The sequence below is a fragment of the Acartia tonsa genome, chromosome 1, assembly GCF_053477335.1.
Source record: "Acartia tonsa isolate MP-2025a chromosome 1, ASM5347733v1, whole genome shotgun sequence".
Lineage (NCBI taxonomy): Eukaryota > Metazoa > Arthropoda > Copepoda > Calanoida > Acartiidae > Acartia > Acartia tonsa.
Window position 1 is genome coordinate 16,140,299 of NC_137260.1, and position 13,960 is coordinate 16,154,258.

Below are 13,960 nucleotides of genomic sequence, written 5' to 3' on the forward strand. Positions count from 1 at the left end.
GTTAACATCTATCTGTCCGGGGTCAATGGTGGCGAGTCTGCTGAGTTCGCTGGTCTTGCCCAGGTAGATCCCGTCGTGGTCCGTGGTCAGGACATTGAAGGGGCAATGCATTAGCTTCATTGCGCCTGTAGTGTTGAGTAAAACTTGCTGCTGGTGGTCCACTAAGTAGGTGTCCATGGTGGTGAGGGGGTTGATGGTGTTGACCATCTGTAGAGTGCAGGAACTGTCGTTGATATTCCACACGAAGGTCGCGGCGCCAGTGATGCACTCCCCTTTATGATATGGACATGGTAGAGATAAATGGTCGGTTTCACTCTCTACCTTGTTGTTGCTAACCAGGAATGTTTCTTCTTTAAGTAGAATCTGGTACTCGGCTAGCTTCAGGGTGTTGTAGTGGATAGTGTCGCCCATGCGGATGGTCTGCCCAATGCAGGTGATCTTGTCATCTTCCATCTTCAGGGATCCGGCTAGGGTTGCCGAAACATAGGTAGGGCGGTTAAGTTTCACTTTGATTGGGTCACCGTAGCCAGAAATTTGATATTCCTGGACTAGTGACATGCGGCGGCAATTTTCTGCAGTAATCTCCTCGTGCCTCATCGTTTGGGGTACCTGCTGCAACTTGAGATGGCCCCAAACTCCGCACTTAAAATGGTATAAGGATACCCTCACTTCGCAGGAGTATCCATATACCTTAGTCAGGGTTGGTCGTTGTAAAATTGTGTAGCGCTCCTTCACTGGAACTTCTTCTGTAGGTTCCTCGGCTCTGCATATTGTTTCCTTGTTGAATTTCTTGATGGTAGAAGGGTTTGTGCAATCTATAATGTCAAGTGAGTAAGCCTCACTAGTTGGTGCTACCGAAGCCGTTAGCACCGCGATCAGTGGTAGGAAGATTATCAACATGATAAAATTCCACCTCGCAAGTCTCTAGGATCACCGCTTGACAAACTCGTTGATTCTTGTTGAACTCTACTGCTTCGGTACTGAGGTTCCAAAAGACTGCTTGTATCTCGCCGGTGTAGTCGCTGTCCACTAATCCTGCTAGTAGAATTACTCCTTCCCGTTCTATGCTTGAACGGCCGAATAACTTGAGAAAATATCCGGGGGGCACACGAGTGTGTAGCTTGAGGGGGATGCAAGTCTGCTTTCCAGGGGGAAGGATTGTGTGGGCGGGGCAGTATATGTCATGGCCCGCACTTTCTCTCGTACCCTTGTGAGGCAACTTTGCTCCGCGTTTGACGGGGATTCTGATTGTCCGCGCAAGTGTCGCCACTGCTGGCGGGTCCATTTCCTCGTCCGAGCTTTCCAACACCTCTTTGCTCTCTTCCACTTGCTGTTGCCAGAGTGTCCCACTCCTCTGTTTCTTGCCTCCTGACTTAGCCCTCTCCCCTTTTTCCGGTGAGTCCGCGTACGGCTCCTCATTGTTGCTTAGAGCGCGCTTCTCTACCCGGGGTGTGGAAGGGTATGTGTAGGTGGCTCGCTCGCGCTCTCTATCTCGGCGCGGTGTCTGCGGGGGCGAGTCTCTTCTCGGGCTTCTCTCTCTATCGGGGGTTCGCTTGGCATCTTTCCGTTGGATGCTGGAACCTGACGGCTCGCAAGATCGATCTCTCTCCCTCCCTCTCTCCTCACTCTGCTCTCTGCGCGGTGTGCGCTGCATCGTTGGTGATCTGGATGGTGGTGTGTCCGGTAGGGGAAGGTTGAGGGGGTCAATGTTGGGCGGTGGTGGTGGTGCTCCTCCCGGTACGTTGGGTGGTCCTCCCTCTTCATCGCTGTCATCCCCATTTGAGAAATCAACTCTTGGATTAGGCGGCTTCGCCTGCTTTTCTGGATTCAAGAGAATTTGTTCCCCTGCTTCATCTCCGTCTTCTTCAAATGGTTCTTGGGGAGAAGTTGGGTCTCCGTCTGTCATTGCTGGGGGGTAATATGGTTTTAACCGACCAACATGTACAACCAAGTCCTCCTTTTCTCCCGCTGGTATTGTCTGGATTCTATATAAAACGTCGGCACACTTCTCGGTAATTAAGTATGGTCCACTCCAATGTTTGGTCATCTTCTTCTTCGCTTTACCATGGTTGGGTGCCAAATAGAAAACCTTGTCGCCTACTCTAAATTCGCGATCGTTGTGGTACTGCAAAGCATTTCTGCGAATGGTGCTTGCTTGACTCTTTGCCATGGCTTCATACATGGTCGTGTATCTATCCAATAAATTTCTCACTGCTGTGGGAATATCCCTGTCATCGTCGGGGTTTGGTAACCGCAAAATCAAATCCGCAGGTAGAGTAGCTTCTCTACCCTGGAAGGCGAGAAAGGGGGTCACGCCGGTGGTGCTGTGGATCCTTGTGTTGTAAGCCAGGACAACTCCATGTAGATACTCTGGCCATGAAGTCTCTCGTCCTTGGACCACGGTTCTCAGCGTCTCTTCCATGGTCCGGTGCCACCTTTCTATAAGGTTGCTCTGGGGGTTCGCCACGGGGCCTAGCTCGTGGTTGACACCGAGTTTCTGCAAGAGCTTCTTCATGATGGTGTTGCAGAACTCTTTCCCCTGGTCGCTGTGGAATGCCTGCGGGCATCCAAAAGTGCAGATAAACTTGTCCATTATCGTCGTAGCGACCTCATCAGCGGTCTTCTGTTTCAAGGGGTACGCTTGAACAAAGCGCGACCATCCGTCCTGCAGCGTCAGGATAAAATTGTATCCTTCTGGTGTTGTGTCGAACTTGCCCACCACATCCATGTAGATTGTCTGCAGAGGATACCCATTTTGGGCACCTGCGCTCCTATCTTGATGTTGGCCTTGATGTTCTTTTGAACGCAGTCGTGACAGACGGCGATCCTCAGGCGGATGTCTGCTTGATGTCCCACATAGTAGAAATTCCTCAAAAACTTTGATATCGTGGAATGCATGTCAAAGTGCGCTCCAGTGGTCGTTCTGTGGGAGTGATTGAACACCTCTTCTCTCAGGGACAAAGGAACCATTATCCTGCGTCGTTTCCCTGTGAAGGTCTGTATCTCCTGCTCTAGAACTCCATCTTCTGCGATCCTCAAAGTGTCAAAAATCTCGGCCAGCCGGTGCACGTCCCTACTCTCTCCACGTAAGGTTGCCTTGTCTGGTGCACGCCGGTCGTGTCCAATCCATCTACGAACCTTTTCTAAAATAGGGTCGTCTAACTGATGCCGGTATACTCTGTCTCTATACCGTTCTCTGCTGTTGGGAAGCTCGTCGGCGGGCTCATCTGCCACAGCTCCGACATACTCCTCCTGCTCAGCCTCTTCCTCGGCTGTCGGGTCTGGCATATCAGCGTCGGTACGCCAGCTTAACGAGTCGGCGTTGGTGTTGAGTCTCCCCGGCCGATGAACCACACGGAACTCGTAACCAGCCAGCTCCTCTGTCCACCTGGCCATCATGCCAGTGTTCTTCTTCAGTGACTTCAACTGCTTGAGGGCGCTGTTATCCGTATTTATTTGGAACGGCTTGAAGCTCAAGATCGTCCGAAACTTTCTGATGCCATAAATAACTGCGGAGGCTTCCCCCTTCCACGAGGGATATCTCTGCTCCGCTCCAGTCGTCTTGCGTCCCATGGCGGCGATCAACCTTTCGGCGCCATCTTGAACCTGACTCAATATCGCACTAATGGCTCGTCCTGAATAGTCCGTTGTCAGTTGGAACGGAGTATCAGCTTCAAAATCAGGCACAGCTCGGATGGGTGCATTCTGGAACTTGTCCTTCAACTGCTGGAACTGCTCGTCCATCCCTGAGGTCCACTCTAGCTTCGTGGCCTTCTTCTGTGCATTCATCACACATGTCAAGTCGGCGTACTCAGGTATGAAAGTCCTGTATTACCCGTAAAAGCCGAGAACGCTATTCAGTTCGGCTACTGTCTTCGGCGGCGGCCAGTTCTTGATGCGCTCCACGTACTCAGGCACCATCCCAATACCTTCCTTGCTCAGCATGTGGCCAAGGTATTGTATCTCCTTCTGGAACAACTTGCTCTTCTTGGCCTTCAGCTTGATTCCAGCCTTGCGGTGGGCCTCAAAAACCTGTCGCATCTGTGGCACGTGATCAGCAACTCTCAGGTTATATGATATTACGTTGTCGAGATAGCATTGCGCTATCTCGCTCCCCAGCGGGTTCATGGCGGTGCTGATGAATCTGCTGTAAACCGCTGGTGCTGTGCTGATGCCGAAGGGCATGCGGCGGAATTTCAACAAACCCGTTGGCGTGGCAAAAGCCATCAGCTCCCTGGATGCTGGATCGATGGAGATGTTGAAGTAGGCAGCCGTGGCATCTAACGTAGAATACACACGGTGCCCTCCTGCGCGGTCCAATAGAGTCTGTATCCTCGGCAGCGGGTAGCTGTCTTGCTCAAGACAGCTGTTTAACCTGCGGAAGTCCACTGCCCATCTGATCTTTCCATCTTTCTTGCGTTCAGGAACAAGGGGGCTCGCCCATGGTGATGAACTCGGCTCGATCACCCCTTGGTTGAGCCAGTCGGCCATCTGCGCCTCCAGGTCCTTCAACATCTTAGGGTTCAACTCCCGATATCTCTGCCGAATGGGCTCTGTTCCTGGCTTGAGCTTCAACTTCATGGTTACCAGGTCTGTGTGCCCAGGGGCCTCTCGACTGAATATGTCTCTGTATTCATAAATAAGCTCCTTGACCTGCTTCTTGACATCGGGGTGCTCGTTCTGTAGTTCGTTGTCCTCCATCTCCAGGTCCTCCCACACTTCCTTGACATGGGTTCTCCATCTGCTACTTCGTCATAGGCTTGCTGGGGTCGCTCACGTTGGTCTTGGACATAGACTGTATATACTCGTGGGGCTCTCTCAACACCAAACTGTCGGTGTTGATCACCATACTGCTATCCTCACAAATCTCGGCGGTGAACACGCATCCGGCCGATGCGACACACGGCTGCTCCTGAAGGTTCACAACAGGTATGCGGACAATCCCATTTTGTTGGGCTCTGTATACGCCTTCCAGCACACGCACTGGACTATCATCTAAAACGGTCTCTTCTACCATGACAGTCATTTGCGGTCGGAGTTCTCGACTAGGAAGAAAATTCAAGACAGACACTGACTCTGCTGCGAGAATCCTAGTCGCTTGGACGGACAAACGAACGGGACGCGGCCGCTTACCTACTGCGACGGTTTTCAAAAGAACGGCCGGCCCTTGGGAATTACGAAGCGGTCCCTTGACATTACAAGTCCAAACGTTTTTTGCGCTCAAAATCTACTTTGGCTTTGTGCTTAAAAGAAAGTTGTGCAACATATGACTCGACGGAATCCGGTTTAAGTGCTAAAAACTCACATGAATGGTGCACATTACCATTCGCAAAATTATCTTCTGTTTTACATAATTCTTTAACAGTTGGTTTACAAACATTTAAGGCACTTGCACCCAAGGTTGATGGGGGTGCGAAGCTCAGGTATAACCAAGGCTTCTCGGATGTAGCTAGGACAGTCATCTCCCAAGATGACGCTGATGTTGTAAACACGGCCGATGACGTCCATATCTCCGCCATTCGCCGCTGTTCCTACTGTTAAATCGCAAGGAACGATCGGCAGCTGTAACTTCCGGGCTAACTCCTCATTTACGGCGACTCCTTCGTGCAATTTATTACCGGTATCAATGAGACCGTAGGTCCGCACAGTCGGTCCATTTGCACGCAGGCTGATCTTGACCATGGCCCGGGCGCCTTGTCGTCCTTGCATCTGATTGAGGGTGGTAGGGTCTACAGCTGCTGAGGAACTCCGCCCTACCGACGGGAGCCCTCTCTGCCATTTTTTGAAGTCTTGCTTTGGTGGCCAACTGCTTCCAGGCAGTTGACATCTCCATAGTACTGTGCTTGGTCATCATCACCTACGCCACTGTCGTTGTCTCCAGGATCATTGGCACGCATCTCTCGCACGGCGTTGCGGACACGGTCTTGCTGCTGCCTGCCGCGTCCATTGCCGCTGGCGTTCTTCTCCTGGTTCCTCTTGCGCACGTTCGCCAGCCGGTCCTCAGGAATAGTACACGTCTTCTGCCAATGGCCAGGCGTGCCACACCGCCGACAGTTGCCTTTCGGCTTGTCTTTGGTGGCACCGCCCGTACCTTTACCCGCTTGCTGCTTCTTCTTAGGACAATTTCGCGAGTAATGGCCATTCTGGTTACAGTTGTAGCACTTGACGCTACCTGTTCCCATCTCTGACAGCGTTGACCTCCATATCCTCCGTGCCGTCGTTGCGATAGACAACACGGTTGGACGTGGCGAGGCCATCCATGGAGGTATCCTCAGCATCTCCATGGTGAATGAGTTGGCGCTGCGTGGCAATTTCATTCATGATGGTGGCCCGTAAAACGGCCATGCTGGTGATTCCAGGTAACTGACAGAAAACTCTTTTCCGTACCTCTCGATGGCGTAGACCAAGGGTTACCTCTTTTCGGAATTGTTGAGGGTCACGGTTGTCCGGGGAATAGGCTTTCAACCACATCTGCTCTTTCTTAGCGAGGTAAGTCTGGGGAATCTCGTTCTTGCCCTGCGACAACTGCTTGTACGCATCCTTGTTGATGTCTGAATCCGAAGGTGCTAGAAAGATAGCGTCCAGCCTCTCCATAACTTGGTCGTAGCTGAGCGAATCTTGGTTGTCGGCAACTTCTCTGGCCATCTGGAACGCTTCCCCCTCGAGACTCTGGATGTATTGGCCTTTCCTGCCCTCCTGGTCTGATGGATGATGACGAGCAATTTTAAACGCGTTCTGCATCCTCGTCTTGTGGCCGTCCCAGTCCTCTCCTGCACGGTTACAAAAACGAGGGAAATTCTGCTTGTTAAGCTTCCTGCGCTGGTTCTCCAACCAGGTATTGCCTAGCGCAATCAGCTGAGCCTGCTCATTCAGCGCTCCTTCCAGCTGAGCCTCGTGAATCGCACGATTCAAATTCAACTGTTCTAGGTCGGCAGCTTGCGCCATCGTTGAAACTTAACGAAAGTTCTTCAAAATTTAAAGAAAACTTTACCAAGTTGGTGCTCCAAGCGTCAGAATGGTCCCACACTGGTTTCCAAACGCAGTATTCTTCGTCCTTTCTGGCCTCAGTTCTCATATAAACTGTCTGGTTGCACACAATCGTCCGAAATTACCATAGTTCCTCGGGGTAATTTCCACGTAAATCTCCTGTTGAGCACTTTAGTTTATCCCACCGCTGCCACCAGTTTGACTGTACCGGATTGGACGTTCTTGTTAACTTTTTAAAAACCAAGATAGCCCGCCTCGAGCGGTGTGGCGGCACTACTCGTTGAGTTGGTAACGTTGCGGCTGAGATGATACAAGAGCGAAGCGACTCGTTCCCTTCGGTTGAACGTCTCCGATAAGTTAAAGAACAAAACTATTCGCAAGTACCCACAGGGGATTTATAAGTTTCTGGATAATTAATGGCAGCTAGAAATAGCTGCATAAAAATTGGAGTTGATACTCTACTAACAACTGCTTCTGCGGAACTGATATATTTTTAATAGACAAATATAGTTTACACAAATTAATGAATACATATTATACATATAGGAAAGTTACAGAGTATTGGAGGGCGTTTTCTGATCATACAGGGATGGCTGGGGATACACGTAGGTCTGCACATGACATTTAAGCAGGCCGGAGTGTATGCTGAGTTTCCCGAATAGTCACGTTCAGTTGTGCCGGGGAAATCTCTGTGATGCATTGAGGATGCCGTCCCTGGATATCTGGAGCCTTTCTAATAAAAGTACATAAGTTAAATATCTCCTAAAACCTACACGCGTAGATTATGAAAAGGTCAAATGAATAATAATGAATAACTATATAATTTAGTTCTATTCTTAATGTTGTATGATTGTAGAACTTTCTCTATTAAGCAGACACGATCTATGTCTTTTATTATTTGGGTGTTGCACCAGATTTTCATGTACTCTGATTTTCATGATAAAGAGATGCTTTCAGCTGGCTAAAATAATGATGCCCTTCCTTTACCCCATCACCTCCCCTCCTATTGGTTCATATTAGCAAGCTAAATTTAAGGCAAATTATCCTCTGTCAATATATCTACGTATATCCTATATCCATTAGCATACTACAGCAAACTTGAAACCCCTATGTTGACTCTTTGAGGACTTTGGTTTTGGGGAAATCATGAAGAAAATATATTTTCTTATATTTCTCTTTGGAGGGTAGAGCTACCATACCCATTAAAACCCTCCATGGACCTATAATAAGCTTTACTGTAACGGTTAACCAAATAGGTTCTGCAGTAAGCAAGATTTTTTTGTGCAATCAGACATCCTGTTTCTTTTGTATATGGATGTTCCTATGAAGAAAAAAAAATCATCTTGAATAAGTTTACCAACTTGTTATTATTGTCCAATGTCCCCAGGTAGCTACCTTTCAGAATGAAGTAAAATTTTCCATCAGACAAATATCAAACCCAAAAATGAACCAACAATTAATGACCAAGAAAATTATTTGAACTCGTTCATTTTAAATATCCATTCCAATGTACTTTTTCTCACTGTGAGCGCTTTTCCTCTCACTATTGTAAGTTTCTCCTCTGCACGGATTTGAAAAGGTGTTTATAAAATCAGCCAAAGAATCCGTTCTCCTGTATGGCTTTGAAACCGATTGATATCAGATGGGCCTGGATTAGAACCGGTTCTGACCAACCCTGAAAAATCATATTGTATTAATGCCAGTTATATATGAACAAATAAAAATCAAAATATTTGTACCAGTTTATTTAGACCGGGTATTTGGCCCGTTGGGTTTAACAAAACTGGTTTTAATCTAATACATTTTCATTTTAATATCCATGGGAAGCTGTCTATGAACCTCATTGTTACATGAAACATGTTGCTAATATTTTACTTTGCTCAATCTGTTTCAACACCTTTTAAGATTTGAATGAATATTTATAAATGGTTTAGTAGTCAGGGTTATAGGGATAGGATAATGGGCGACAAATTAATCATCCTGTAATACTTGTAATGTTAATTCTGACTATAATAGCTGGTAAAATATATAAGGAATGAATTGGTTGTAGATAAACTCCTATTGTCCACTCCCTCCCTGCTTAGGACGAGTTATTTGCTTGCTTAAACTATTCACTGAGAAAGAGAGAGATAGAGAGGGAGTTGAGGGAGATGAAATGAGGGAGCAATAGAGTGTGTGTGTGTGTTTAGCGTAGTGGTCAAAGACCCATTGATTCGCTGCAGGGAAAAATATTATCTTATTGCTTTTTAATGTCAAGTATTAATAATAAAATAATAGGACTTTCTATCTATCTATTATTCTAGCTTTTTCATATCTATCTATCTAATAATCTAGCATAATGTCAATCTATATATCTGTTATTATAGCCTTCTGTCAATCTATTATCTATTAATCTAGTCTTCTGACCATCTATCTATCTATTTTTCTAGCCTTCTGACTACCATCTATCAATACACCATTAATTTATCCATTAATCTATTTATTTAATTGTATATATACATCCATCCATTTATTTATTAATCCATTTATCTATCCATCTAATTATCTACTCATCTATCTATCTATGTAACTTTTGTTTATCTATGTGCTTATGTCTATGTTTATTATCTATAATACAAAGTAGAATGATGTCTTTCCGTCCGTCTGTCTGTCTGTCCGTCTGTCCGTCCCTTAAGATCTCGGTAACCACTGAACCGATCGGATTCTACTCTTCAGGGAATATACCTACTGGTCCTGTGGTGGTTTTAGGCTATTTTCTTTGGGGGGGGGGGGGTGGGACACACCCAACCCCCCCAAAAAATGAAAAAAATCCCCCTCTCAATTTTTTTTTAATTGTTTAAAATTTGTGGGGGCATCTCCATAGGTAATTATTTTTTTTTCTTTAATTACCTCTTGGGACAAAGCCCCTAGAGGCTAGGGGCGAAGCCGCTAGTTCTATTTATATAATATTCTATCTATCAATAAATATTAATTTTTATTTATCCTACTATTTATCTATCCATCTATATGTCAATTAATTCATTCATATATTTAATCTATCTGCTATTATTTTTATGTATCTGTCTAACTATCTAACATATATCAATCCAGCCACCAATTGATCCACCAATTCATTAATATAGCTATTAATCCATCCAGCAAATTACCCACTAAATCATAAATACATCCATTTGGAAATCCAAAAAAAATAAGGCAATAATCCATCTATCAATTAATCCATCTATAAGTTCCACATTCTATTCATCAATCTATCCATCAATTAATCAATCCATCTAAATATACATCCATCAATCCATCTATCAATCTATTTATCAAACAAAACTTCAATCCATTCATCCAATAATCTACCAATCCATCTACCAATTTAATCACCAAATTATAGCCTAACATTTTAAGTTCATTAGTTTATCTAACTTCAAATTTGTCACAAAAGACTAAAAGTTATGATTTAAATCTTCAAATTATTGCTTTTTAATTACTTAAAGACGAAAAATTAGCAATGCTTAAATTATATAAAAAAAACAGTAGGTAATAGTACTAAAAAATTAGGATAAAATTTCTACATAAAAAACCTAGGAAAAATACAGCTTCCTAAAACAAACACAAACACAATAACAAATCATCAAAACAAACGCAATTCCAAAATTCAGTAAAACAAACAAACAGACAGACATACATACAGACTTACAGAAACAATAACAAACAAACAAACTAATCAACTTAACTCCCCCCCCCCCTCTGTGCTACTTCATTTTTTTGGCTGTCCAACGCAGACATACAGATACACGTATCCATCTACGCGCGCACATATACGCACACGGCATACACGCACGCAGAGAAAAAAAAATGCGCATTCCTTGCAGGAGCTTACCAACCACGTAGATTTTATACAGACTAATGCGTTCTAGAAAAATCAAACGCATTTTTTCCTTACAAATTGTAATTTACAAAGTCTTTACCTACACAAAAAGAATATTATATAATACAATTTCTTCCAGTATGGCTTAGAAACTGATTAATATTCTCTGGATTAGAACCGGTTATTAACCATTAAGAAAAGTAAACATGTGTATTTCATAATAAGGATAGGGTTTCATTTTATTAATACCCGCGGAAAGCTGTCTTTTATACGATGCGATATACATATATCTATTAGAAATTTTATGATTTATATCCTTTAATTCGTTATTTATCTATTATAAATATTTAAAAATACATAAATTCATAGTTTGTTTCATGTTTAACTCGAAATAAATCATATAAAAACAACAAAAGAAGGATGGCAACATCCAAATGGGCAAAATTTGTAGAAAAGCTAAACATGTTAAAAATACATGTGTGGACTTTCTAAATTGTACCTAACTTAAGCAAAAATCATCTCACAAAGATTGAACTCTAAAATTCTCAATAATCTTGAATAACTCTAGTTTCTATTATATAAATATGTATTTTTGTATATATTTACCACAGGTGGTGGTACTCTCTCTCTTCTCTCTCTCTCTCTCTCTCTCTCTATCTCTCTCACTCTATCTCTCTCTCACTCCTCTCTCTCTCTCTCTCTCTCTCTCTCTCTCTCTCTCTTAAAGATCTACTCTTCTAAAACACAACAATAGATGACGTTCATACTTTTCAGTATTAGTCATAGAGTAGCCGCGCTTTTAGAACTACGAACCCAAGTAGTGATATTTTATCCTAAGAAAAACAGTCCTAAGGGATAAGACTTTGGACAATAATAACCAAATTTCCTCTTCTTAAATTTTGTTGTCATTGAAAGAGAGATCCTGATAGTAACATATTTAGTACCAGCAGATATTACAGTTTATTATTCCCTCCCTCCCTCCTTTATATGACTGACAGAAAGGCTTGAGGCAAAAAGAATAGCTTTTTTGGTGGTTGTAAATAAACGTTAATAAAAGTTGTCTTTGGCAAAGGGAAAGAGAGATTTAAGAATTTGGTAGAAAGATGCTTGAGAGAGAGAGAGAGAGAGAGAGAGAGAGAAAGAAGACAGAGAAAGAGAGAGAGAGAGAGAGGGGGGAGGGAGATGGTGCAGCTTCGTCCGTCCGTCAGTTCGTCTACACGGAGTCAATGACCGCCCCCTCTCTGTGTGTATTGCGTTTCATGGTAGAGGTTAGAGAAGCTGTCAAATATTCTGTGTTAGTGTGTGTGTGTATCCGTCTGTGTGTGTATGTGTGTTTGTGTATGAGTGTGTGTAAGTTGGTGTGGGCCTCTCCAAAGTCTTGACAACTACGAATGAACGAACTTGAAAGAGTGGGAGAGAGAGAGGGAATGGGATATATGCCTTTCTCTGCGTGTGTTTGTTTGTTCGGACATAGGCCTTTAGACTGGGCCTATTTCTGCGTCACTTGGGCCTTTATTTATACAATAAGGCATAGGAGAAATTAAAAGTTCCTTTTCTTTAAGTATAAAATGTACGATTAATCCATACACATTTCTTTATAAAAACAACTCACAATTTGGAGCTTAAACTGCGTCATACATAAGATAAAAAAAACACCTTAGGGTCTCACATGGTAAGAATGCCTTGACATATATATGGACTGAAACTATTATTTTTAAGCAAAAGTTATTTTTCTGCCCTTTATTCCTTTAGATTTGAAAAACTGATTGACTGACTAGCCTTTGCTCTTTTACTTAGGCAGGTTTAAGTCTATTTTAAAGCGAGTAGATAAACCGACAAAAAAATAATGCCCCCCAAAAACCGCAGCTTTTCATTTAAAAAAACTAGGGTAAACAAGTTTTGAAAAACACGCAAAATGGAACATGCTAACCATTAAATATGAAATACGAACCAGCCTAATGGCTTCAGAGACACTATTCTACTTTATCAAGGTTTCACATCTTTAAAGTAACTCCATCCCCTTTTTCTTGTCATCATTACCTACCTAGCCAGCAGTTCTTCTCCATAGGTATCTTGGTTATATATTTGTACATGTAGCCACTAATAGGGATAAATCTTATAAAAAACAACTTAACAAGACCGAAAACGGTAACAGATGCGTAGTTGTATTATACAATATACATATGTATAATCTTTTTGATTTAATATAAAATAAATATTTAATCCTTATACTAAAATAACAGGATGTCTGTCTGTTTGTGTGTCTGTACCAAAAGATCTCGCTAACCGCTGAACCGATCGGGTTCTCCATAACAGGGGAGGGTACCACCACCCTCCCAAGAGAAATCACAAAAAAATCGTAACATAAAGAATTATATTAGAGACTTTAACAAACAAAAACATTTAAAGTGCCACTAGAGGCCTCTAGGGGCGTAGCCGCTAGTATACATATATAGAGAGAGAAAAGAAAAAAGAAATATTGATTTAATTTTGGTGTAGAGGGGTGTAATAGGGGGATAGACAGACACATAGAGGGGTGTAATGTGTATCCACCCCCCTTAATTTTGTCACTGGGGGTTGATACAAACCCCTTTTGCACGCCTCTGCTTCTAAGATGTTGTAGTTAAAATTTTGATTGGATTTGTAGGTGATCTTCAAAGCTTTAGTTGCTTGGTCTATGTCTGTGCATACATAGTTAGGAGACATATAAACAGCTTTAGATAAAAAATGGCAATGAAAGAAAGTTGGAGAGATAGATAGATAGAGAGGGAGAGAGAGAGAAAGAGATAGAGAGAGATTGGAATAGTTGATTGTTTACATTTATTTTAGTGTTCAATCATTCTAGATGCCTTATTTTAAAAAACTTTTTTCTTAATTCACATTTAAACCATTGAAATTATACTTTCTTGATGTCCTTTGATAGCAGGCTGCATAGATACTGTAGCGCCTAGACTCTATATGATTCTAGATTTCTAGTATCTATAGATACTATAGAGACTAGACTGTTTAGAAACTATAGAGTCTATACTGTGTAGATACTATAGAGTGTAGACTGTGTAGATACTATAGAGTCTAGACTGTGTAGATACTACAGAGTTTAGACTGTGTAGATAC

General features: G+C 43.2%; 1 protein-coding gene across 1 annotated transcript; it reads right to left on the reverse strand.

Moving 5' to 3' along the window:
- Positions 1-2,673: 2,673 nt before the first annotated feature.
- Positions 2,674-3,789, reverse strand: LOC145326606 (uncharacterized). The gene has a single exon (XM_080169980.1). The coding sequence runs from the start codon at positions 3,787-3,789 to the stop codon at positions 2,674-2,676; it is 1,116 nt and encodes a 371-aa protein (XP_080026106.1).
- Positions 3,790-13,960: the final 10,171 nt, after the last annotated feature.

Excerpts from the sequence above, each read along its gene's own strand:
- LOC145326606 (XM_080169980.1), bottom strand. The coding sequence starts at position 3,789 with ATGAATGCACAGAAGAAGGCCACGAAGCTAGAGTGGACCTCAGGGATG.